The 24,632-nt window shown below is 41.6% G+C and overlaps 1 protein-coding gene across 3 annotated transcripts in view; it reads right to left on the reverse strand.

Annotated features, from left to right (window-relative positions):
• Positions 1 to 24,632, reverse strand: part of LOC145458382 (ATP-dependent chromatin remodeler CHD7-like) — a 46,647-nt gene that overhangs the window by 9,323 nt on the left and 12,692 nt on the right. For 2 of the 3 annotated variants that reach the window (XM_080336740.1, XM_080336738.1), the window contains exons 16-43: positions 22,969 to 23,112; positions 22,779 to 22,912; positions 20,356 to 20,477; positions 19,420 to 19,547; positions 19,225 to 19,366; positions 18,258 to 18,376; positions 18,026 to 18,193; positions 15,183 to 15,368; positions 14,895 to 15,005; positions 13,348 to 13,695; positions 12,285 to 12,351; positions 11,814 to 11,976; positions 11,666 to 11,749; positions 11,502 to 11,602; positions 9,447 to 9,558; positions 9,322 to 9,385; positions 8,224 to 8,521; positions 6,998 to 7,190; positions 5,945 to 6,156; positions 5,583 to 5,790; positions 4,769 to 4,876; positions 4,656 to 4,711; positions 4,254 to 4,332; positions 3,947 to 4,194; positions 3,002 to 3,077; positions 2,868 to 2,931; positions 1,985 to 2,108; positions 1,728 to 1,921 (exon numbers count right to left, since the gene is read on the reverse strand). In XM_080336740.1, the coding sequence (XP_080192866.1) occupies positions 1,728 to 1,921; positions 1,985 to 2,108; positions 2,868 to 2,931; positions 3,002 to 3,077; positions 3,947 to 4,194; positions 4,254 to 4,332; positions 4,656 to 4,711; positions 4,769 to 4,876; positions 5,583 to 5,790; positions 5,945 to 6,156; positions 6,998 to 7,190; positions 8,224 to 8,521; positions 9,322 to 9,385; positions 9,447 to 9,558; positions 11,502 to 11,602; positions 11,666 to 11,749; positions 11,814 to 11,976; positions 12,285 to 12,351; positions 13,348 to 13,695; positions 14,895 to 15,005; positions 15,183 to 15,368; positions 18,026 to 18,193; positions 18,258 to 18,376; positions 19,225 to 19,366; positions 19,420 to 19,547; positions 20,356 to 20,477; positions 22,779 to 22,912; positions 22,969 to 23,112 (4,053 nt within the window). The remainder of the gene's footprint in view (positions 1 to 1,727; positions 1,922 to 1,984; positions 2,109 to 2,867; positions 2,932 to 3,001; positions 3,078 to 3,946; positions 4,195 to 4,253; positions 4,333 to 4,655; positions 4,712 to 4,768; positions 4,877 to 5,582; positions 5,791 to 5,944; positions 6,157 to 6,997; positions 7,191 to 8,223; positions 8,522 to 9,321; positions 9,386 to 9,446; positions 9,559 to 11,501; positions 11,603 to 11,665; positions 11,750 to 11,813; positions 11,977 to 12,284; positions 12,352 to 13,347; positions 13,696 to 14,894; positions 15,006 to 15,182; positions 15,369 to 18,025; positions 18,194 to 18,257; positions 18,377 to 19,224; positions 19,367 to 19,419; positions 19,548 to 20,355; positions 20,478 to 22,778; positions 22,913 to 22,968; positions 23,113 to 24,632) is intronic. The other variant, XM_080336739.1, reaches the window with a different exon arrangement.

Consider the following 24,632-nt stretch of genomic DNA (forward strand, 5'->3'; position numbering starts at 1 on the left):
GAAGGCCGTTCCAGCTGCTGCCTGGACCGAATGGTAGGGACTGGTTTTTCGTCCAAACGTAGTCGTTTACGCAAGCCAGATTCGTGGATGTATTTTGATTCAAAGTGCAATTCACAGATTACAGAATTGAGAGTTGGCTTCCAATCGCGCCTATTCACAAAAGATATCCATCTTTTTTGTAACCCCGCATCGTCAAATGGAAAGTGAAACGACGAAACTTTACTTTCAGTAGTTAAATATCCAGATTTACAGCCATAAACACAACATTTGTTGACCATTATCGTTCAATTCAACATCAAGCCAAGCCTGAATCGTCAAGCACACATACAATATGTCAAAATTCACTGTCAGAAACGCAGCACGAAATACCATACCACCATGAATTCTTAGCCGATATAAGCTGGCTTAATACTGCAACATAAAGAATCATTCCCAACTACATAATCGCCCTCTACCTCGATGCCATCGGATGGTCAAAATTGCTGCTAATCATATCTTCACTGCGACCGAACAGAGTTGTTACTATGGTATTAGCTGATCGCGACATCATTCAATAACAATTCTAACTAAACGACCAGCTCGAAAACCTTGCCCCAAAATGTCTCCCCAGCAACAGTAGCTCAACTTGTATTGCAAGACGGCCAAGACAGTAGCATATAACCGAATGCAGCCGTCTGGATGTCTGGATCTCACTGAATAAAATGAATGTATTTTGCTTCAAAATGGGAGGCGCCTGGCATTATCGACAAGCGAAATAAAAACAATCGCTGAGTCAACTGTGATGTCTGTTTAGTGAGTGCTGGCCTCTTATATCATGCAAGTGTAATGTGCTATATTAGGTTGTAAGTATCTAGGCCTCCCATGATTTGGCTGCTATCTCTACTTATCCAATTGTTATGTCATACTGGCTTAAAACTGACAGCGTGAAACTGTATAACTTTGAATCTGCGCAATTGGCCACGAACAGACTAGAACGGACGTAATTGATTAGCACTAATACTAAAACAGAAGAAGATGTTTGTTAAGGCCGAGTTATCAATAGATACGGCAGGCCTGAATCACCTGAAATCGGTGCCATTCCAGAACGGATTCCACAGCAGACTTCAATCGGTATTAATTTGTTAACTAGTTCGTCGTCACCGAGGTTGCGTATTCAATTGTTCGCGCGCGTGTTGGTGAATAGTGAATTGTTGATATTGTAACGAGATCGAGGAATCACTAATTAACCGCAGGAATAAATTCGTCAACGCGATTAAGCTTATCCTACCCATGTATTATGAGCATTTACACATGTACTTAACTGTAATAAATTGATGCTTACTTTGTAAATTAGAAACAATTTTAAACCCCTTTTTATTCCAACCCCTCTCTATATCATCTGGCCGTGACAATTTGCCGATCGAAATCACACAACTGACTCAAGAAATTAATTTATGACTGGATAATAATAGACGGCATCTCGTCCATAAACAGATTAATAGAACAATTTCTTACAAAGCATGATTCACATTGGTCTACCATTATTTCGAGATTTTGTCCAATCAAGCTATCTTGCACGAAATCACGGGTCAATGCTGATGAATCTTAGCCAGCGCCGCTAGCAGGGCAAGATTGCCACGAAAAAAATATCATTCAAAGGCTAAAACACTGTACTCAAGTCTATTAAGCCGCATTATTGGTGCGTTCGGAAGTAAAAGCTTGATACGATTTGCCAACCAAACACGTACCTTTTTCACAGGCTGCTTCACGTCTTTCGCTTTGTTCTCGGAAGGGGCCGGCGTCCGCGGGGACTGCGACGTCGACGGCCTCTCCGACTTGGACGGCAAATTAAACATGGCGTCTTGCTTCGGCTGAGCCAGCGCGGTGACTTGTTCCAGCTGACTCATCAGTATCTTCTCGGCAAGCTCGCGCTGAGGCAAATCTGGAGAAAAGTAAAGAATTTGATATAATACATCAAATCGTAAAGACATGGGTTAGAACATACCTCCTTTCATGAGGAGCTGCAGAGTTTCGTTGATTTTGCTGTTTGCCAGCAAATTCGCCAAAGCCTCGGACTCTTCTTTCAGCCTTGCTTGGCCGTCGAACGCTTCCTTGCTCGACTGGGACTTCTGCGGCAAAAAAGGAAAGATTCAACGCAATAGACTGATCACCAGGGCAAGTTTTGGCTACTTTTGCAACTTTTTTTTACAACTTCCGGAAGCTTCGAAAATACTCGGAAGTTATGCAGTACGGTGTTTCAAGCTATCTGGAGAAATCTAATATTGCAATTTTTTCAATTTTTAATGAAATTTTTTAGATTTTTCATGCAACAAACCTTTAACCGGAAATGTTCGGCACTATACGTAAATGGATCGCTTGATTATTTCATTATCGTTTAAATTTGAGGTCTTTTCTGATTCGACGTGCATTCAGGCGAGACCGCCGAAAATTATATTTTCACCGGGCCAATTTTTTCAGGCTGTTGATTTTGTTGAAGCCGCCCACATTGAGTTTTGCGACAGTAACTTGAAAACGGAACGATTAGAGCGTCTCATACTCTGATAATTTCAAGGATATTGTCCCGCTATGCAACTTTTGTGAAAATTCAAGGCGAATTTTTCCTGCAACTTTTGTGAAAAATAAGTGCAACTTTGCACAGATTTGACTGCAACAAAAACTTGCCCTACCGATCACTGTTGCCTGCGCATTCGACGCACGCAACTTAACGCAGTTTAACATTCTTAGTTTACCCGGCATGAAGCCTATCGCGCCATGTTATGGTAGTAATATATTATTACACAAAACATAGGCTTACGATACTCTCTACCGTATTTACTGACAACATTACGTTACATTTGATTAGTCAAAAACGAAAGCTTAGTATTTACCTGCATCCCGCTTGCCAATGACTTTTTAGATTTGAAAATACCCTTTCCGTCTTCCGACAAATCCCTGTAAAATATTGCCGCACGAGATTATGTGAAATCCAACGGAAGAGTTGACGTGGTTATAAAACGCGTACCCTTTCTGAACGCCTAAACTGAAAGCCTCCTCCAACGAGCGTCCTTCCGCATTCAGAAGCAGTTTCACGGGATGTCCTGAATGCAGAATAATGATACCTATAAACGCAATAGCCTCACCCACCGACGTAAATGCGATAAATTCAATATCCGTTAATTCAAATTTTTTACTTTGTCACATATCAATCGGTACTGTTAAGTAAATAGATAACAGGTAGGCAGATCTGATTTTATCCACATTGCCGTGTGTACTACAGCATGATAGCTCTCAAGACCCATTAGCGAAATTACAGCACCAAATCGGAATTGGCGTTTTCACGGTTCATCTCGAAAGCATGCTGTTACCACTATACAATTACATGGGCGGTTTTGAATTATTCACGAGATAATTTTCTATAGCAGAGTAGAATGGAAAACTTTTAATAACGAGAAAATTGCTGAAAGTAAAGTTTTCCAAAAATATGTCTCAATCCGTTCTAAAATAACATAAAATTAGTCTGAATTCCTTAATTTTTTTAATAGAAATATCAACATTGGGCATATTAAGAATATAGAGTTTTTTTAATTTCATTGTGATTCGCTCGAAATTTAACAATACCTATTGGATCGTTTATGCTAGGATATCAATAGGCCAGGAGCATATTTTATTATCTGGACAGTATCATTTTAGGCGGAAACGTTAAAATTCGTCAACAAGGCCCAGTGACAGCCAGAGTACGGAATTTCGACTACTTTTATTTCTACTTCCGTTTTAGGTTTTTCAAGTAAAACCAGATCTAAATTCACTGGAAATCACTGATCCCACTTGTACTAGACTGGAAATTTACTACTACTACTACTGTTCCAATGATGACTATTTTGACCACCTCCATAATACCAAAATCTTGGAAAAATCAGTACTGCACCATCTGCCGAGACACAAGTATACGGAACGCAAATCTCCAAACCTGCAGACATGGACCCGGAACCTTTCGGCATGGTCTTCAACAGTCCCGGCGACAGCGCGGGCATCGCGAACGGCGGCTTGTGGAAGGCGGCCTCCTCCTGCATCCGCGAAATCGGCCACTTTCCGTTGATCACGCAGTAGCAGACGTGCTCGACCCGCTGAATCAGCACCCTGTCCTTGGGCCATTTCAGGCTGTTGTAGAGGTTGTTCAGGAGACGGTTACTCTCTTCCTTCGACATGGCTGGGTATCTGAGGAAAAATAGCTGTCGTCAGACACTGGGCGGTGTTATGAATGCGATGAAAATTACCTTTCTGCTCGTTCAGGCTCCTTTGTTTCCTCGGTAGGCTTGTCATCAGACTTTCCTGTCTTGCCGCCGTTTTCTTCGTCTGACAAAAAACAACGAAGCAGTTGAATAAAGCAAGTCAAAACGATACGATTTCAATCATTCGTTAAGAGAAGGCCAAAAAACAATCGAAATTTGAAACAAATGAAGAATACATTACATCAATCATCAAATTACCGTCCGAGAATGGCTATGCCCTATTGTACAACTTAAAAAATTGGATTTAGCTAGGCCAGAACTCAATAGGAGTCATAGGATTATTTATGATGATCAATACCCAATTTGAATCGAAATCTATTTCAAAACACTGCGGACGCTAGAGTAACTTTTATCTAATTTCAAATATTGCTATTCTAGTCGACTCACCGCTATTTTTCTTACTGCCGTCATCCTTCGTCTCGGTCTTCGCCGGCTTTTTACTACTAAAAAAACCCAAAATCAAATAACCGAAAAACACACTGAAAAGGATAGCTTCACACCTCCTCGTGAGCTTCATCGCTTCCGCTTGCTCGTACTCGAGCATCGACTTGAGAAAGGACAGCGACTGATCGTTTAGTATGTGCACCTCGGTTCGTGTGACGCCGTGCCTGAAAATTGATAAAGTTTGCCCGTTAACAACTGACACAGCGCAATCTACAGACAAAAGGAAGATATCAAGGCACTTTCTACATTATTTATCAATAACGAATACATTGCACATCATCGGACAGTATGATGGCACTTTCATGGTGTTGAAGGCATGTGAAATTATGTCGTAAAACACCGTCTGACTGCTTACATAACGGCTGAACAACTATTTCGGTATGATCACAGAACACAAAGCTGAGTCATGACTATATGAGTGGATTGCTTCACAATCAAACCTCTAATTCAGATTAAATTTCATATCAAATAGCAAGATCAACCTTTCGCTACGAAGAGCTATGTGGTCTTGCTAGCAAACAGATTAAAATCAACACTTTCGCTGAATACAAACACATCTATAACGCAATATACATAAGAGACTGCTCAGGCTCACCTTGACTAGCGTGTGGGCTACGTGCTGAACTTTTTCGTCCAAACATGAACGTACAACGCTCACTGAAACATCAACTGTCATTTGTTTTGCAATCCCTCACTAAAAGGTGACACTGCACGGTATCTGTCTTGCAATACTTCCTGCGATAAACTGACTTAAAATTTGGCACAATTTAGCTGAAAAATGGCAACTGTTTGATAAGAAGTATGTAGAACGTCCAGAACCGTCACAAAATGACACAGATCTTGCTTCCAGGTAAAAAACGAAAACATTACCTGTCCATCCCAATCAGTAACTCGTTGTCGTGACGCCCCGGCTGCCACCAAGCGGGCAGGTCAGAGTTGGGCTCGCAGAGCTTCAAACGCTCCTCGTAGTCTTTGTTTGGCAAGACGTCGAGCCGAATACGGTTCAGCAGTTCGATTCGATACAAGGTACGAGAAGCTCGTTCCTCTGTGATCTTCATTACAGGCATGTTCGCTATTTCTAAAAAATCACGCACAACATAGGAATATCTTCGCAATCCTTTAGATTTTAATAATATATTCAAAACTTGAATGTATTAAAACCCGAGCTACACTGCGTTACACTGCGCTTACGAAGCATCTAGTTAATAAACAGGTTCAATGTCCCCACAAACCTTCCGGTATGGGCGCTGAATTCTTGTGCCCCATCGTCCGCTCGCACATGGCCTTGAAAGCGAGATAGTACATCTCCAAGTTGCGGTCGCTCTTCTTGTCGAGCTTGGCGAGCTGCCGGAATCGCGTCCACGATATTCCCTTCTTGGAATACTCGACGCCGAACGTGGAAACCGTGCGGTAAAAATCGGATTCTTCGCGCCGCGTCCAGTACCTGCAGAAAAAAACAGGGAGAGCGGTCGAAAAGGGGAAGTATTAAGGCTTCAAAACAGACACGATAGCAGCGTTGTTCCTTCAGTAGAAACGGAAGTGAATAAATTTCTACATGATAACATCCAAAAGTAGCGTTCTCTACTCAAGTAATAGGACTCAGGGCCGAGAGATCGCTCAATTTCAGCAGTTAATACCAGCCGATACAAACTATCTACTTTTGAAACTGCCCAACGCGTCGTATACTTTTAGCACTTATCGATAAGATATTCAGTTCACACAATACATGGGTTATTTCGCTTGGTCGTCAGGACTATTTCGCTCATAAAATCGATGCGAACCTGTCTAAAACTTCTTTCTACCATACAAAATCCCAAGTGTAAAAACGTGAGTAGATTAGCATCAAAAACCGTTTAACAGAAGTAGTTTGAAGGCATCCAGTTACTGATAGCCTTTGCCAAAGAGAAGATGCGATGAGTAGGCTACATAGGATAACATTTGAAGAGCTTCTTGGAGGTACAGAACTTCAATATACAATTGAATAGTATATTCATATTGAAATGAACCCAAATATTTTTGGCTGACGTCATATTTTGTGATACGATTGTTGATATACAATGTTCTTTCCAATTCTCTACTAGTTGCTGACGATTACCCTTGACGAGTGTCAGCCGAAAATATACTGTTAAATAGGATAATATTTATCATATGATAATCAGTCCAAAAATCTTGGAATTGTACTTTTACCGAACTGTGTCCCTAATCCCAGTTTTATTTGCAATTCAGTCTGAAAACCACCACGCACGTCGGATTCCGCATCTCACACACTATAACACCAGACTTACACTTTCTCCTTCGCCGACTCGCGCCCCTTGGACTTGCCCATGCCCTGGTCGATGCCCATCAACAGGCGAGACCTCATCTGCCGCTGCTGCTTCTGGAATCGCGAAATCAAACGCCGCACTCTCATGTTCAGCTCTGCGATGGTCGGCCATTTCGACGTGTCAGGCTCGTCCGGTTCATCCGCGTTTGACGTGGCTGTTGAAATTGTTAGATTCGAAAAAGCGTGGTAGAACAGATTAAGGGTCATATTTGAAGATTTGGGCCGGGTTTCGATTTACTACAGTTGCCAAACTGTATTTGAATGTAGAAACATTTTCAGTTAGTTTCATGCGAGTGTTCTACGTACATAAAAGTCTGGATTAGCAGTCGGACTTGAGCACGATAGAAACTGGATGAATGCTGGTCACTGGTGAGACCACTAATCCCACAATTTGCGTGCCAGGGTTCAAGTCACGTCGGAGGCAGATTCTAATTCTAATCTTAAACGAGCCTACGACGAGGCTATGATTTGATATTAACGTGTCAAGCTTTCGCGAATTCACTAATTCTCAATCTGCTCTAATTTGACAAAAAACTGTAGCTATAATTCTAGTTTCAATCCAATTTCTGAATGCTGAAAATTTTCTAGGTGTCCAAAAAAAAAACTTTACCTTCAGATTTCACTGGCTACTTGATAAAATTGTTAGGCTGGTTAAAAAAACGCTGCACACCCACTTTGGCTCCATTCCAACCAGTAGAAGCTAGATTCGTGCAGTAGAAAGTTTAAAATTTATCATTGAAGAACAAAAAAATAAAATTTCAAAGTTTTCAGGCCGACCCCATAAAATTGTTAGGCTGTCAGTAGAGATGATGCATACCAAATTTGGCTCAATTCCAACCACTAGAAGCGAAGTTATTGCGGTAGAAAAATTTCTAATTGCATGATTTTATGATAAATAATCAAAGAGTTAGTCACCGTAAATACTATTTTATTCGAATTCAAATTTTTCTACTGCAATACCTTCTTTTTGTTTTTCAATGATAAATTTTAAACTTTCTACTGCACGAATCTAGCTTCTACTGGTTGGGATGGAGCCAAAGGCGGTGTGCAGCGTTTTTTATAACCAACCTAACAATTTTATCAAGTAACCAGTGAAATCTGAAGGAAAAGTTTGTTTTTAACACCCCTAGTGTCCAAGTCTGCTCAAGTGCTCGACTCCCCCCAACCTTATTAACACTAAATACTTACCCTCAACAGGCTTCTCTTCCGGCGCATCACCCTCTGGCTCGGCTTCCATTTTATCGGTTTCCATTTTGTCGGCTTCCTTTTTCTCGGATTCCTTTTCCTCGACTTCCTTTTTCTCGTCTTCCTTCTTTTCGACCGCGGGTTCCTCCTCTTTTTTCTCAGCCGCCAGCTCTGAGCCGGGCGATTCTGAATCCGCTTCTTTCGGCTTTTCCTCTTCTTCCTCCTTGGCCTCCGGCTTGGACTGGCTGGCAGAATCCGTGGAAGCCGGTGAAGAGGGCGCAGTAGCGGGGGAGTCTTGCTGCTGCAAAGCATACCTTCGTCAGTGCCTATTCGGAGCTCGATCGCATCAAGGTAATGTAGTATTCTCAATACTAATCACCCGAGCAGCATTTGAAATATGGACGCTTATCGGAGAGGCAAAATGTAACAAAGTTTCGTACACCGATTTTACATTGTATGTTTCATCTTGGAATTGATCAACTGAGACGCCAACTTATAATTATGTGAAATAGGCGCATTTACTTTTGATTACGTCACAATTGGCGTTACTGCTGCAGCTTTTTTAGCCGGACAGCAAGAAAAGAGATAAATCAGAAATTGTAAAGGCTTCAAGCAACCAAAATTTGATGTTTGGGCCAATTGAATAAACCTTCATATTAACTGCGTGAATCTGCATTTATGTATCGAGTAGACATCAATATATAAAGTAATTCTAATTGATTTTGTTATTAATTGCACAGTGTTTGAATTACATGATATGCGCTGTTAATACGTATATTAATTCGACAAACTATTGTACAAGCTAATGCCAGTGCGCCTGGCGTCAGCATAAAAACGTGATGCGCAATTGCATTTGCGGTTAACTAATTTTTATCCACAAGTCCAAACTAAATAGGCCTCATGCTGAATGTGACAATTTGAATATCATCACAGATGACTCGATTCGAGTCAAAAATTCAAAATTAGAGAATGACTCGTGATTCGAAACCTCTAGACAAGATTACATCCTAGTTTCACAGTATTTCATACAATCATCATTTAGTTCCATCAAGTCAACTAATCCTCTAAAATCCTACACAAATCGCCGAATATCGTCAATACCTCAAACTCCGAATATTCGCTCAAATTCATCTTGGTGGGCTTGTATTCCGGGTCTTTATTATCGCTGAAAGGCAAATCCGGCTTGTTTTGTCTGAAAATAACATCCGAAAAATGGCAAATCTCACTCGTCTTCAAAGTCGTCCAGATCGTCAGACAGCGACTTCTCGTCGGGCATCCCGAATTTCTTCCAAAAGCAGAGTTTGCGGTCGGCGCGAATCATGCTGTATTTACCGAAACCTATCGAAAAGACAGCCGTGAGATATCGCCAGAAGGCCTAAACATATCAATATCGGCGAAAATCTCGCAACAGCGGCAGAAACTATAAGATTAAAAGCATAATTTGATAGAAACTGTACGATATTGGCCTCAATATTCGCGATCACGGGCGGTCAAAATAGCCATCATTAGTACCAAAGAAGAAGTAATGCAATCAATTATTATTACGGAAGTACTAATAGAAGTAGCAGTTTCCAAGTAAACAAGTTTTGCCTAAATGGAAAAATGTAAATTAGAAGTGGATGTGGCCTGAAAGTTAAAAACAAGTCTCGTGCACAAATCCAAGGCAAGAATATACAGAAACATATATCACGTAACATGTAAACCAGTGGTTCTTAACCTTTTTTCGTCCAGCGCCCCCTTTCAAAAATTATTGTGCTCCAGCGCCCCCCTCAACTTCATATTGTAAGGAATGTAATAAAGACAATGAGTAAGAGGGAGGGCCGTAACAGCACTTCGTCAACCCCCCTAAAAACGATTGCCTTGCGCACCCATAGCGTGATAAACCGAACTTCTGAGGGCTTCGCCCCCACGAACCCCATATCGTGATTTTGGTGGTCAGCAAAGTTTGTGTGGCCTGGTCGCCCTAGGTACCAAAATTTGCTATAATGCATGGTAATTGCATATTTTCCATAATGCATGGTAATTACATTTATAAGTCGCTATAAACTTTTTATCCTCTCAGCCCACGTAATCAGATTTACCAGTAACACTGAGTGAGCTGTTGTATAGGAAAATAAGGGGCACGTAATTAATAATTAAACATATTCGGGCGTTCCCGCAGGTACAAATATTCGTTACCAGGGCCGTAACAGCACTTCGTCAGCCCCCCTCCCCAAACATAAAACGTTGGTCCTGGGCCCCCATCGGGTGATAAACCAAACTTCCGGGGGACTTCGCTCCCAGACCCCCATTAGGCTGTCCGCTATTTGCTGATAGCCTATTAGGTATCTACATTGGGTATCCATTTACTGAGGGAGCTATTCTCGCCTAGTCGCGCGAAGTGCGAAAAATTTCACTAATTAATGATTGAATTGGTCAATATCATCGGGAATTGCATGTAAATTGAGATCAATTTTTATCCTCTCTCTGCTCACGTAAACACATTTACCGGTAGAGCTGAGTTAGGTGCAATGGTCCCTCTAAGCTGCGCACGTGCGCAGTGCTGACACGGTCTCTGCGCACAGAAAATCTACGTTGCGCACAACAAATCCGGAGTTATTACCTTTTTTTAGTCGTTACGTACTGTTGTCCAAGGGTCAGCGCAGTGAGTTGTTGAGTGTGCGCAGACTCATCAAAACTTGAAGCGAACATTGTGAGGTTTCTTGGAAACTGTAGGGCCCGTTACCAATAATTAAACATATTCGGGCGGGCGAACCCGTTGGTATGACCTCGTTGCATGATGTTATTTCGTGACACCCTGTCTGCAATATCAAAAAATATAGAATCGCTCAACGGGGATATCGCCCAACAGGAATATCCCTGTCGCCCAATCGTACTAAACTAAAAGACGCACACGATTTCAGATTGGTATTTCTTCACTGACATATAATTTTTCCCTGCCAGATGGAATTCGTCTTCTGGGGTTCAGATTGCCAAGACAGGAACATTCGGTGTCAGTCATTTAGGCGCCCATGGACAATTAAACCTATATGTATTTTGAAGGCTATATGTAACGAAGTTTTCGGTGTGAATTTGCTCCGAATACTCATTTAGGATATGTCCTATCACCACATCATCTACTGCGAAGCCATTTTTCTCCAGCGCCCCCCATACCGCCCCCCTGAGCCCAGCGCCCCCCATATCGCCCCCTGAGCGTTTCCGCCCCCCTTCAACATCGCCAGCGCCCCCTGGGGGGCGCTGGGGGCAAGGTTAAGAACCACTGATGTAAACAAACAACACACCGTGCAGATGGACTCCGATCAACAGATGTTTGTCGCATGTACCGTCCCAGCCCGGAACAAACTTCTCAAAAGCGACGTCCGGCACAGATAAGTCCGCGGTGCTAAACAAATATATATCGCCTTAGGAAAAGCGACCAAAAATCCAACACAAAATTTTTCATTACTCAATCTTCTTTTCCCCATCGTCGCCGGTAATGCCGAGGATATCGGTCTTCAGGAAATCGAGGGTCTTAAGACGCAGAACGATTCTGAAATGCACAACAGGTGAGCACATGGTCTTACATAAAACAAGGCATAGCATCAAACACATACTTGTTGCAATGATTTTGAAGATGCTTTTTAAACCCGTCCTCGTGCAATAACGCGTTGACGTCGACCTCTTGGATCCACTGTTCCGCGATCGCGTCATAGCTGACGCTGTTCTCCTCCTGCTTGGCCCGGCCCTTTCTACTCCTAGGCGACGGGGCCGCCGGGGCTGCAACAACATTACTCGAAATCAAACTTCACAACGTTTCGAATTCAACTGTTTTGCTCACGGCTGAAATGATACACTCCTTTTCCACTAAGAGTTAATTTATCTTATAACATACTGGTATATTTCTTATTTAAATCGTTATAATGTCAGAATTCGCAGTTTGGGAAGCCCTGCATTATACTATGACTACACTATGGCTTGATTTCCATTAGAATTTGAATATAAGGTTCGACACTCCGTTACAGATAACATTACAAAACAGGCGATAAGGTCGTAACAAGGAAAATATCAATCTGTCATAAGCTCACCATCGGCGTTCATGTTCAGCGTGACGGATGGGTAGTTTGGCGGTGTAATCAAATCCCAAACAAATATCTGTATAAACATTGCGATAACAATTAGGCACCATCCAAATCAAATTTCACAGCTACAAGATGGTATCTCAGGCATTTCTATAAAAATAGCGTATACGAGACGGCTGACTTAAACAAGGTCAAACAAGAGATGGACATTGCCAAATATTTAACCAGACGGTTTTCGAGGCTTTCAAAAAACCATTACCAGATCAGATGTCAAATGATAAGAACGAGTTCATGTAAGCCCGAGTCACATAGATTTTCTCAAAAAACCATCCAAGTTCACAAAATGCCAGCTTTAAAATCTGAGCACAAGTAAGCGATTACCGGTACCAATTAAGTAAAATGGTTTGCCTAGAGATCCGACAACTGCTTAGCAGAACGCACGCAGTCAAGAATCACAGCCACTACAGTAGTGCACGTAGGCAAAACCTACTTGAGTACCGTATTGCACCAATACCACCCATAGTCACTAGGGCTCTTCAAAAATGACTTTTTTTCACAAATCGCACTGGTTACTTGATTAAAATTGTTAGGTTACCTAATTTAAGCCTACACACAAAATTTGGTTCAATTCCAACCAGTAGCCGCATTGCTACAGGAGAAGAAAGTTTCTATTTATTATATAAAAATAAATAACAAAAAATTTGAAAATTTTCTGTTCACCCCATGAAAGTGTTCGGTTGTCTATAGAAACGATGTTCACCAGATTTTGGTTCAATTCCAACCAGTACAAGCGGAGTTATTGCCGTCGAAAAATTTGGATTATGAATACGGTGACCAATTCTTAAATTATTTATTATAGTGGTGCCCACCGTAAATACTATTTAATTCAAATCCAAATTTTTCGACGGCAATAACTCCGCTTGTACCGGTTGGAATGCAACCAAATTAGGTGAACATCGTTTCTATAGACAACCGATCACTTTCATGAGGTGAACAGAAAATTTTGAGTTTATTTTAAATTTATTTTTATATAATGAAATTTTTGAAGAGCCCTAATAGTCCCACTCACCTTGACTTTCTCATCCCCGCTGTAGAACTTGAGACAGTACATGATCATCGCGCGGCAGACCGTCTCTATCTCCTTCAGCTTCATCTGCGTCGGCAGCGCGCCCTTCTCCTGCATGTACTTCCACCGTCCCCACCCGAAAGAGAGCAGATGCTTCTCCACTCGGAAAAAGTCTTTCCGCGCCCAGTTCTTGTTCTTCGACTTGCGTTTCTGCCGTCGCGATTGCACTTTCTCGTCGTAGTCCGAGTCCGAGTCGGACCCGATCTCGGCGAGGACTTCCACGTCCTGCGTGTGGCCCCCGAAACGCCGGGTCTGCTTCCTTCGGCGGGGCTCCTCGATGATCAGCTTGTTCTGAACGACCAAAGTGTGAAGTCGGACATCGGAAAAATGAACAAAGTGTCGTCAATGTGATGTAGAATTGGCGTTATATTATTTACCCAATCCTCAATTCAGAATGAAATCGCTCTGGTACACGGTACACGGACCTAGTAGTAAGCTTTGAGTCAAGCAGTAATAATGATGGAAAAAGTTTAGACGCATATTACTTTTGTGGCCACAAAGAAAATCATACCGGCTACACGTCGCGTCAAACAATTTCGTACTTGTGAAGCATGACAACTCCAATATGAGGACCAATCGTTATTGGACAGAAATGCACCGTTGTGAAGATTCCTGCGACACGTTGTCCAATGTCAAGATATGCCTAGACAAGGTCTCGAGGCTTCGACCGCGGAAAAAATAACTATATTCTCTTTATTGGTGTCATGAAATCATGATGTAGTTCTCAAAGCTTATTAATCAACTCGAAATCGAATGACCTAGGTATTCAAGTCAACTATACCCAGCCTTAGGTATAAATCGATTATTTTTATTTTTCATTACATATAGACATCAGTTTTAATTGTCTACACCTTGAAGAGTCCTTAGCAGACTTAAAAAGGAAGGTACAAGGTTGCACTTCTAGTTTGAAATTTCAGTGATTCCAAAGCGTATTTCACGACATCACATTCCAGTTCTATCAGGCTAAACCTTCATCGCGTACACTCAACACAGCGTACAGTTTGGTCGCAATCCACTCTGCCTTATAATCACAAACCGGGCGAGAACAAAAAGATAATTCAAACACCTTCAACGGATTAGCGACTTTGGGTAGGACAGCAAAATCATAATCGCATTCTGAATTCACTCTACCACAACCATTTCAAACGTTATCAAAAGAAGAGCTGAGTATTTGAACGTCGGAAAACAATACAGCACGACAATCATCGCCAGCATACAGGCAAAAGACGCTCCTCATATTATTCTCAGATAAGATCAGATAAGGCGCAGTTACCAATTAAGAGTCTTTGCTGAGAACCGGCAATAAATAAGATATAGGGACACATTCATTAACACATTCAGCACCAAGCAACAGAATGTAAGATAAGGTGACTTTGCCAATTAAGCATGCTTTCATCAAAACAACCGCCTGACAGACACGAGCATTGAAGAACCGATGTAATTTTCAATAATTCAAAGGCTAACTACAATCAATTTTTACGAATACTCACATCTTTCAACCTGTCAATATCCAAATCGGCCTTTTTGGCCCATTTCTCCCAAAAATCAGGATCGTTCAACGAAATCTCAGAGCCTTCCTTCTCTTCGGACACGAAACTTGCCTGCAATAATCAAGATTGTCGCTTGTAAAGATTTGCATACTGTGTCATAGTTCCCTAACGCGGCGGGTATTACATTGTGTCGTCAAGACTAAGATCGATTTCTTCCCAAGATAGAGAATATCAGATAGCGGTACTGCGAAGCGTCTACCTTACACCGTACAGAATAACACGACGTACCTTCGAGAACGTGGACCCTTTTTGTCCCGGAGCGATCTTGATGGTTTGCGTTCTGCGCAGCAGGATCTGATCAATGTCCTCCTCGCAGAACTTGTTCGAGTCATCGTCCTCGTCCATGATAGCACCATAGGCGCCAAGCTTCAACAGGTCCTCCACTTCTTGCTTGCTCAGAGCGGGCTGAGTGTTCTTGAAAAACGTATGCAGGGTTTGGAACTAAAGTTGGCCAACAGAACTGACTAACCTTCACCCTTGCACGGGAGCCATATTATACATAACAAGCAGTCAGTGATGAAGCAATTTTACTTTTCCGAGCATTCAGGTAGAGTAGGTTTTGCCTACATGCAGTACTTCTATTCTAGTAGTAATAATTAGACTACTACCATTTCTACTTCAGTTTTTTTAGCTAAAACTTTAACTATTTAGACTTTGGAATTTGTACAGAAGAAAGCAGTTTAAGGATACGATCGTTAACTTTTTATGTTTCAGACTAATTAAACTTTCACTGTAATAGCTATTTTGAGAAAAACCAACAGCTCTTACATTTTAAGTCAAAGTAGTTATCTGATGAATTTGAATCAATTTCGTGTCACAGTAACTGAATATACATTCGAAAATTGTACCTGTTTGTAGTTTAGTTAGTGATTTTAAGCTAGTCGCGAAGATACATCTGCCCAGGCGCGTAGCCAGGGGGGGGTTTCGGCCCCGAAACCCCCTTCTTTAGAAACGCGAAACCCCCTCCTTTAACGTGAAACCTTGCTCTTTTTAAATGACCGCTCTGACGCTAATACTCGTTTGCAATTCAATAAGTCATATTATCAGTATTGCGCGCGGCGAATTAACGAAAGGCGCGACCAATTAACGAAAAACGTGTTGCTAATTAGCGAGATTCGTCTGTGCGCATTGCACTGCGCAATGTATCGCGACACGATCTCCCGCTGAGATGATTGGCGAAATCAGGTCATTCATTGTCGCGCGTTCGGCAATCATTACTAGCCTGATTTACCGCGTCTCCAACAAGCCTAATTCCGCTGGCTTGAATAATCACATCTGCAATAGGCCCTGTGCGCCAGAGATGAGCGGATTTGAAATTTCTATGTCCTAATCCAATCCAAATCCGAACCTTCAAATCCAAATCCAAATCCTAATCCATAACTTTTTCATATTCAAGTCCATGTCCAATCCTAATCCGATTCCAACTGGAAATTCAGAAAAAATACTGCAATGGAGGGATTCGAAAATTTTCTTTCACAGCCGATTCACTTGATTCAAGATAACTTAGTAATCATAAGTACATTAATACTCATAAGTACATTAATAACTGATCTGAATAAAGTTTGTCGCCATTCGCCACACGACATTTACATCTCCCAGAAAATAGGTAAATCCAATCCAAATCCTAATCCGTTCTGAAAAAAATGTCTAATCCAAATCCAATCCAAATCCGACAAAATTTCACAAATCCTGTTTTTTCAAAACCTAATCCTAATCCATGCTCATCTCTGCTGTGCGCACGATATCGTCACTGGCCTTCACAATCACAACTGCATTGGCTTGGTGTGCACGATATCTTCGTAGGCCTACACAATCGCATCTGGAATAGGCCTAGTACTAAAGATATCGCTAGCCTAACTACCGCGTCTTGGGCCTACCGTGCTTTGGCTCCTATTTCTCGATGGCTTGGATAAAATGCTATTAAGTATATGCTTATTAGCGATTGTGATTAAAGAGTGACATCTCGTAACTGAATGACATCGAATGTCCGCAATCATGTTCGACGCGTGCGTACATGCGTAATTGATTTCCACTAGTCTTCAATTATAGTCAAGTAGGCTTTGAGTTATAAGAGGTAAAGGTTTGAACCACCTGAAATCGGCGTCATTATAGCACATATTCCATAAAAACTCGTACATTTTTACTTGCCTAAATCGTCGCCGTCTCGCCGAGGCTACGTAAGATGCAAGACGGATTGATGAGCGGGCGTATTTAATTGTTGGACGCTTTGACAAGCGCCCGAATTTAATTGTTCAGCGCGTTGATAAGCGCGTGTATTCAAATGTTCGACGCGTGCGTATTTCATTGTTCACGACAGATCAGGGAGTCGCTAATTAACAGCACTTCTGGACTCGTCGACAAGCTTATCATACGCCTATAATCGCCAACACGGGGATGTTGTATAATCGTTATTTACGCATCGCATGTACTTAACCCTAATGAGTCAATGCTACGTTACTAAATGCGGAAAAAACCGAAACTCCCCCCTTTTATTTCAACCCCCCCCCCTGATCTTTCGGCTGGCTACGCGCCTGCATCTGCCATCAATTATTGAAAGTATGCGACACCCACAACCAAATCTACGTTTTCATGCTATGTACTCTAGTGATTTTCACACATTCCATTTTCTATTCCGCTTGAAACAGTTGTGACCAGGGATTGCCATTTCTACTTATAATTGACTATAAATTTACAGTCTTACTTCTTTCGGAGCAGAGCAGCGATGCTGACTCCACTGGCCATCTGTACTTCGGGGTGGAATATTCATTATTTCGGTTCGCCAACAAAAAATGTTACACACGAAATCCTCCCTCAAATTCGCCATCAAAATCAACACCAAATAAAAACAAATTTGAAGAGCTTTTTGGAGGCACAGATCTTCAATATCAATTTGAATAGTATATTCATATTGAAATGAACCTGAATATTTTCGGCTGACACACGTCACGGGTAATCGTCAGCGACTAGTAGAGAATTGGATCAACAACTGTATCACAATCGGGTTCATTTCAATATGAATATACTACTCAATTGTAAATTAAAAGTAAATTTGCTGGAAAACTTTCACCGACCTGACTGACTTCGTCCACCCTCCCGCTCATCGACTGCAGAATGGCCTTGTCCAATCCCAGCTTTAAACTGGCCTTCTCGAACATCTCCCGTTCGTAAGAATTCCTCGTGATCAAACGATAGATTTTCACCATTTTTCTCTGCCCGATACGATGGCACCGCGCCTGGGCCTGAATACAAAATACAAACTTGAAACCACCGACCAGATACGAAACACCACAAAGGGGACATTACTTGAAGATCGTTTTGCGGGTTCCAATCCGAATCGAAAATAATCACTGTGTCGGCCGCCGTTAAGTTAATTCCAAGCCCTCCCGCTCTTGTGCATAGGAGGAAGACAAACTTCTCCGAACCTGTGGAACATAGCACTTGAGCAAGATCAGCAGACACCATTTCTGCCCTTAATTATTGAGGAAAAAGTGTCGTTGGATTATACTTTTCGTGGGCTACAGTATACTAGATTACTTAGTGTCTCGTTAATATTGATATCAAGTGAAATAAGTCAGCAAAAGTTGAGCGATTGAAAGCAAAAAATAATAATGTGCCATTTGCACGACTTTGAAAGCTGAACTGGTTGAGTCTTCATAGTAGTCTGTGCTTATTGTAAAATTCTGATTATCAATCTAAGTTTTACGTTTATAACCGTATCATAACTTGGTGATGATCGAGATTTGAGACTTAGCAAGGTTACATGTGCCTGCTCCGAACGTGGTTGGTATTACTTTTAACAGCCCAATCTTATTTCGAACGATAGCTGCATCCTTTGACGAAAAAAACAAGTGCTTAAGCTTGATTTTGCCAAAAGGTGTACGAAGGTTCACAGAGCAGACGCATCTAACCTGGCCAAGTCACAAATTACTTTCGCCGTAAAATATCGATACATTCACAACTCTAAAATGAAGATTTTGAAATGAAACTTCTCGCGGAAGAAAGAAGCTTGGTGGCCAGTCATTTTTTGCTGTGGGGACAACCAATCATACGGCCGAAGTCCTGCAAATAGCCTGTAAAGATGTTTTAGTCATGCATGACAAGGGCAACAATGCTTGAATTACCCAACTGATATCTGTTTACAATTCTTTGCAAAATGAAAGATATCGCTAACAAAATCCTTTCCTCTGTTTTCAATCAGGTATAAAAAGCTTATGCTGTAAACTTTGCTATTAAAAAGTAGACAAAAATATATAATTTTACTGAAGCTTACCCGGTTTACTAAACCTGTCGATAGCAGCTTGCCTATCGCTGCCCCTTATACCGCCGTCAATCCTTTCGTAGGAATACCGGCTTTGCACCATGTAGTCTTCCAGAATGTCCAGACACCTCACCATTTGCGAGAAAATGAGAACCTGACCGGACAGCATCATTACGTGATGAAACAGTGTGCCGAGACTGAACTTACCTTATGGCCGGCGGACTTCAGCCGGGGCAGAAGCTTGTCGATAAGCACCAGCTTTCCGGCGCTCTGAATCATCAACTGCAGGTGGGAGTCGATCTCGTTTTGCTCGGTGAGAATTTTATCTTCCGCCCCTGAAAATTAAAATGGTTTGGGACTTCCGTACGAGAATAGTTACAAAGGTGCTGAGGCGGTCGCAGTAGACAACGGTTGTGCTAGAGCAGAAGTAGAGGTAACATTGTAAATTTATGATCAATTAAAATAAACTGGCGTCAAAACTACTTTACATGGAGGAAGAAGGTCCGAAGATTAATCGCGTAATTTGTTTCCCAAGGTTTTTATGACAACTATGACAATCAAAGTAAAAATCACAAGGCTCAGACTCTACATTCTAAGATCCTGTCAGACCATTACAAGGAAGTGTTTGGAACTTTAGATGTAGAGTTGCAGACCCACACAATCAGCATAGTATGGCGACCAGATATTATCCAGAAATGCACATACATCTGCCAACCCTAACACGCGAAAAACAACGAGGCGCATATCCTGAACATGAAGTATTGTAATCTGCTTTCGTGTAGGAGACAATTGATATATCATAACATAGTACTCCTGTGTAGTTGAGCCTAACTCGTCAGTATATTATTATATAGTGAAACGGTTTTCATTAATAATTCGCTATTTACTAAGGTTACGTCGTCGGATCATACTATGGTTCAATTAGAAGAAAATGTCGAGAGTCAAATTGCAAATGAATATTCGGAAAAATTATCCTCGAGCAGGCAATGCTGATAGAAAATTACTACTGAATTAGCGTAACAAACACAAAAACAATTTTTTGGCATTTGCTTTTGATTGCATACCAATCAGGCTTTTATGGATTAAGGCATAGGTTTTATCACGCTTCCAGCTGAGCGAAAAACCTTGCGTTAGTTTCCTTACCCTTTATCAAATACGGATGATTGCAGCATTTTCTCAACTCCATCATTGTGTTCATGAGATTAGGCACGTTGCCGGTACCAGTTCCTTTCGACAGGAATTCAAAATTCCTCTCCAAAATGGCCCTGAAATTATGAAAAATTGCTGTTAGGAATTATGGCGCTAGAGATTTATGGATCGAATGCAAACAGTAACTTATACCATTACACACAACACAACTTCTACTATCACCATGGTTACAATTACACGATACAATATCATATTATTTCTCGGAGTCGGATTGAAATTTAGGAATCCCAAGGAGACAGAAATCATTACTCATCACAAAAAATTGAAATATAGAATTCAAATTTTACATCCCCCCAAAAAAATCGATATGGTGCAGTAAGCGAACTGCAGTTCATGAAAAATTTGAGAATGCATTGAATATCATCACGAGGGTTGTAACTAGCGTTGGGACCCCGGGAAATCCCGATCCTGGGATCCCGGGATTTCAAGCAATCCCGATCCCGGGATTAATCGCAATAAGATCCCGGGATTTGTAAACAACATCTGCCAAGGCTTACGTAGCATCATGTCTCTTATTTTGGTAATAAAGCAGTGTTACAAACTCGGCTGATTGTCTAAAACAATTCACAATTATATGATATTAAAACCAACTATGGCATAACAATGAACAGCACAATCACTTCCGTCGTAGTCTACGGATCGTAGCAGTGTAACTCAGTATCGGGGCTTTGCAAAGACGGTGCTGTGGAGGTGAAATACAGGCCGGGATAATAGCGAATTTTGAAAATGACAGTGCGACGAAAAAATCAGTTGTGTGGCAAAACTTTTTGTTTTGTAAATCTACAGAAAAAGCCAAATGCAACTTGTGTCAAGACGTTTTGAAAGCTTCAGGGTCTAGCACAGCCGTTCCCACCGTGGGCGATATCGCCCCACAGTGGGCGACTTTGAAAAACAAGGGGGCGAAAATGTTAGGACGTTCAGATATATTTATTCAACACGGTCAAAAAATGCACGTGAAGACGGCTTATTCTGCATACGACGTTGACTAAAAAATGGTCAACTTAACGGCGGAAACCGGTTTTTGGAGCACCTATTCGGAAAAATTACCTTTTTATTTGCTCAATTCTTTGGCGATCAAAGTTAGGTGAATGAATTTCCCGTTTATATGTTCTCTTCTTCGGATCCGTAAATATGGGGCGATAGGGGACGATAATTTGTGTCGAGCTTGATAAGGGGGCGATGAGTCGAAACATGTTGGGAACCACTGGTATAGCACAAAGGGACTGGTAACACATTTAAGATCCGTACACATGATAGTAATTGAATTAACCATGACTCAACCGGGCACGTCAAAGAAAGATCAGTCAAAAATCAATCCGAGGAAGGTCGATTCGTTTTATAAATCGCATAAGCCTCGGTTAGCTGAACTTCCTAGCCAGTTAATTGCTGTGGACGCGCTAGCATTCAAACAAAGTGCTCCAAAGTGAGCGAATCCGTCGGGCCTTCAAGGCTGACGGCTATGACTTGCCAAGATGTCACAAACGGGTTTGGGACTTCGTGATCGAGCACAGAAAAAAATCCGCAAGTGTGTGGAAGAAGAGCTTATGGCAATGAAGCGGAATGATGGACGTTTTCGATCACGTTGGACAAATCAACTCCTACACGAAACAGGCGGTACATGAATACAAACGCTCATTATCCGGGTGGCTTTCGATCGCTGGGTTTCATTCGTATTCACGGCAGCATGTTTTTGCGTCAATATTACAAGGGATAAATGTTGTTTGTGTAGCTTGTAAGTGCATTTTACTACTTTGCCAATCCCAGGAAATCCCGGGATTGAGGAGCGAAACTCCCGGGAAATCCCGATCCCGGGATTTGAAATTTGATCCTGAATTCCCAACCCTAGTTGTAACCAAGTCACAAGTGAATCTCACTTTTATGGTTTTGACTCGACTCAAGCCGAGTCATTCTCAATTCACCGAATCCGAGTCCAAGTCATTGTGTTGACTGCTCAGTTTCCAGTTGAAGTATCGTTAAACCCACTTTTACAACTCTGTTTGGTGATATCGAATGGTTCGCAATTATTCTACACTCATTTTCCTCGCTTTTAGCAGTTTCTGGTCGCATTTTCAAGTACCAATACCAATTGACGAAATCCCAATAGTGTGGTTACTTACTATTCTTCGAGATTACAATAAAATGTCGGACTTGGCCGTCTGAGTCTCGAATCATATGACTTGTTTCGAGTCATACGCAATGACTCGAGTATAAGTCGAGTCAATACACAGATTGATTTGAGTCGAGTCGTTTCCTTATTTTGAGAAAATGACTCGAGTCAAGTCGAGTCATCAGAAAATCGTGACTCGAGTTGAGTCACGACTCGAGTCATTACAACCCTGACCATTATACTATTATACCTGTAATATTTCTTCTGTATTGCAGTCAGTTCCACTTCTATGATCGTCTCTTCTTTCGGCGCCAGAGATTTCTCCACATCTTCCTTCAACCGACGAAGCATCATAGGCTTCAGCAGCTCCTGTATTTTCTCGACCTGCGAAGAAAATCTTTACAATCCATGTTCAAGGACACAAATACCGCCGCGATTACTTGGGAGGTGTTTTTCATGTCTCCAAACTCAGAAACGAAAGCTGTCGACGAGCTGAATATTTCCGGCTGCAGAAAATTGAGCAGCGCGAACAGCTCTTCGACGTTGTTTTGCAAAGGCGTCCCGGTCAGTAAGACTTTGTAATCCTGGGAAAAATACATTTGAGAATTTCGGCACCGCAGCCAAAAGAGGCATTACGACAACCTAAATCAATGCGGGTAGCTAGGTATCAGGTAGGCAATATTCACAAGCAAAAAAACCTTCACGAAACTCATCGGAAATTCCACGTTATTGTATTCCATATGCTACAACAGGGGTTGCCAACCATTTCGATCTACGCACCAAAATTGCTGACATTTACGTCAAGAAGAATTAGTGCGCATTCATGTTCTAGCCTCGCAAGGCGCGAAAACATTTCAAAGGTAACGATTGTCAATAATATCAGCATTGTCATATATTGTATTGCATGTGTTGTGAGTCATGTTTGTACTACAGGGCTCAGATTGCCATGACAGTCTAATGAGATACGTCTAGACAGCTTTAGGCGATCATTTTAGGCTGAAATTTCATCGCTGGCGCTCCTTGCGGGAGCTGACTCGCGGCGTTACATTTTTGCCGACATTCTACACATCTTGGTGTGTTATGAGTTGGAGATGGCTGGCGCCGAAATCCGCACACCAGCAGCTACCCACAAAACGATTGACCAGTCTAGGTTATTCTCCACTGGCATGATTTGCATTGTGTTAAAAATATCTGTAGTTTAGACGATTTAATAAACAGCATCCAGGAGGCCCCATTTACCCTGATGATTATTTTCAGTCGACTTGAAATGCGCGATACACACCACTAGCATTTCGCTTGTATAGCAAACTGATGGAGTACATAAAACATCAGCCCAAGGCTAGCACCGAATTTGCATCAAGCTTTAATGGCATATATCATATTACATAGGCTTTCCGAAATAGTAGACTGTTACTAAGTGTTACAGAATGCCAGATGAGATGAACAGCACGGCAATATAATCTCATATTAAAATTTATTAGGCCTACTGCAGCAGGCTTGACAGTCTTTGACAATTGTAACAAGCGAGTCACTGGCGGGCTGTGAAGCACGGTAGAAGAAAACTAGCTACCAAATGACATAATAAACCCACAAACCTCAGTTAATGGACAACTAGTCTTTTATTCCCTTTACAGATTTATTTGAATATTTGAAATAGTACTTTGAGTTAGGACAAGAACAGTGTCGTTAGTGGCAACGTTCAGCCGACATCCTTACAAGTTGTTATTATAAAACCGCATTTAAAATGAACTCAAAAAGTTTATATTCAGCAATCATGACTAGAGGCAGTTGTTTCAACAATTATACCAGTCAAATCACGTCATAACAAACATTCCCAAGCAGTAATCACAGGTCACCACTGCTCTCAAGATACCATATCGCGAGGTATAATTTGGACCGCACACAAAATGATTGTAACGAGCAGACGAATTGAAATAGTCATAGTTTAGTCTCAGATGAAATCCAAGATAGCAATTGAAAATTTGCCTATCTTCAATTGGTTTTCATAAAAGGACTCAATTGCTTCTGTACGAAAAACTTTGTGAATATACAGTTCAATTTTGAGCTTTGACCTGCAGATTTTATCAGCGAGTGTAGAAGGGCC

Source organism: Botryllus schlosseri, chromosome 16 (genome assembly GCF_051294905.1).
Source record: "Botryllus schlosseri isolate E-star chromosome 16, Bs_hap1, whole genome shotgun sequence".
Taxonomy (NCBI): Eukaryota; Metazoa; Chordata; class Ascidiacea; order Stolidobranchia; family Styelidae; genus Botryllus; species Botryllus schlosseri.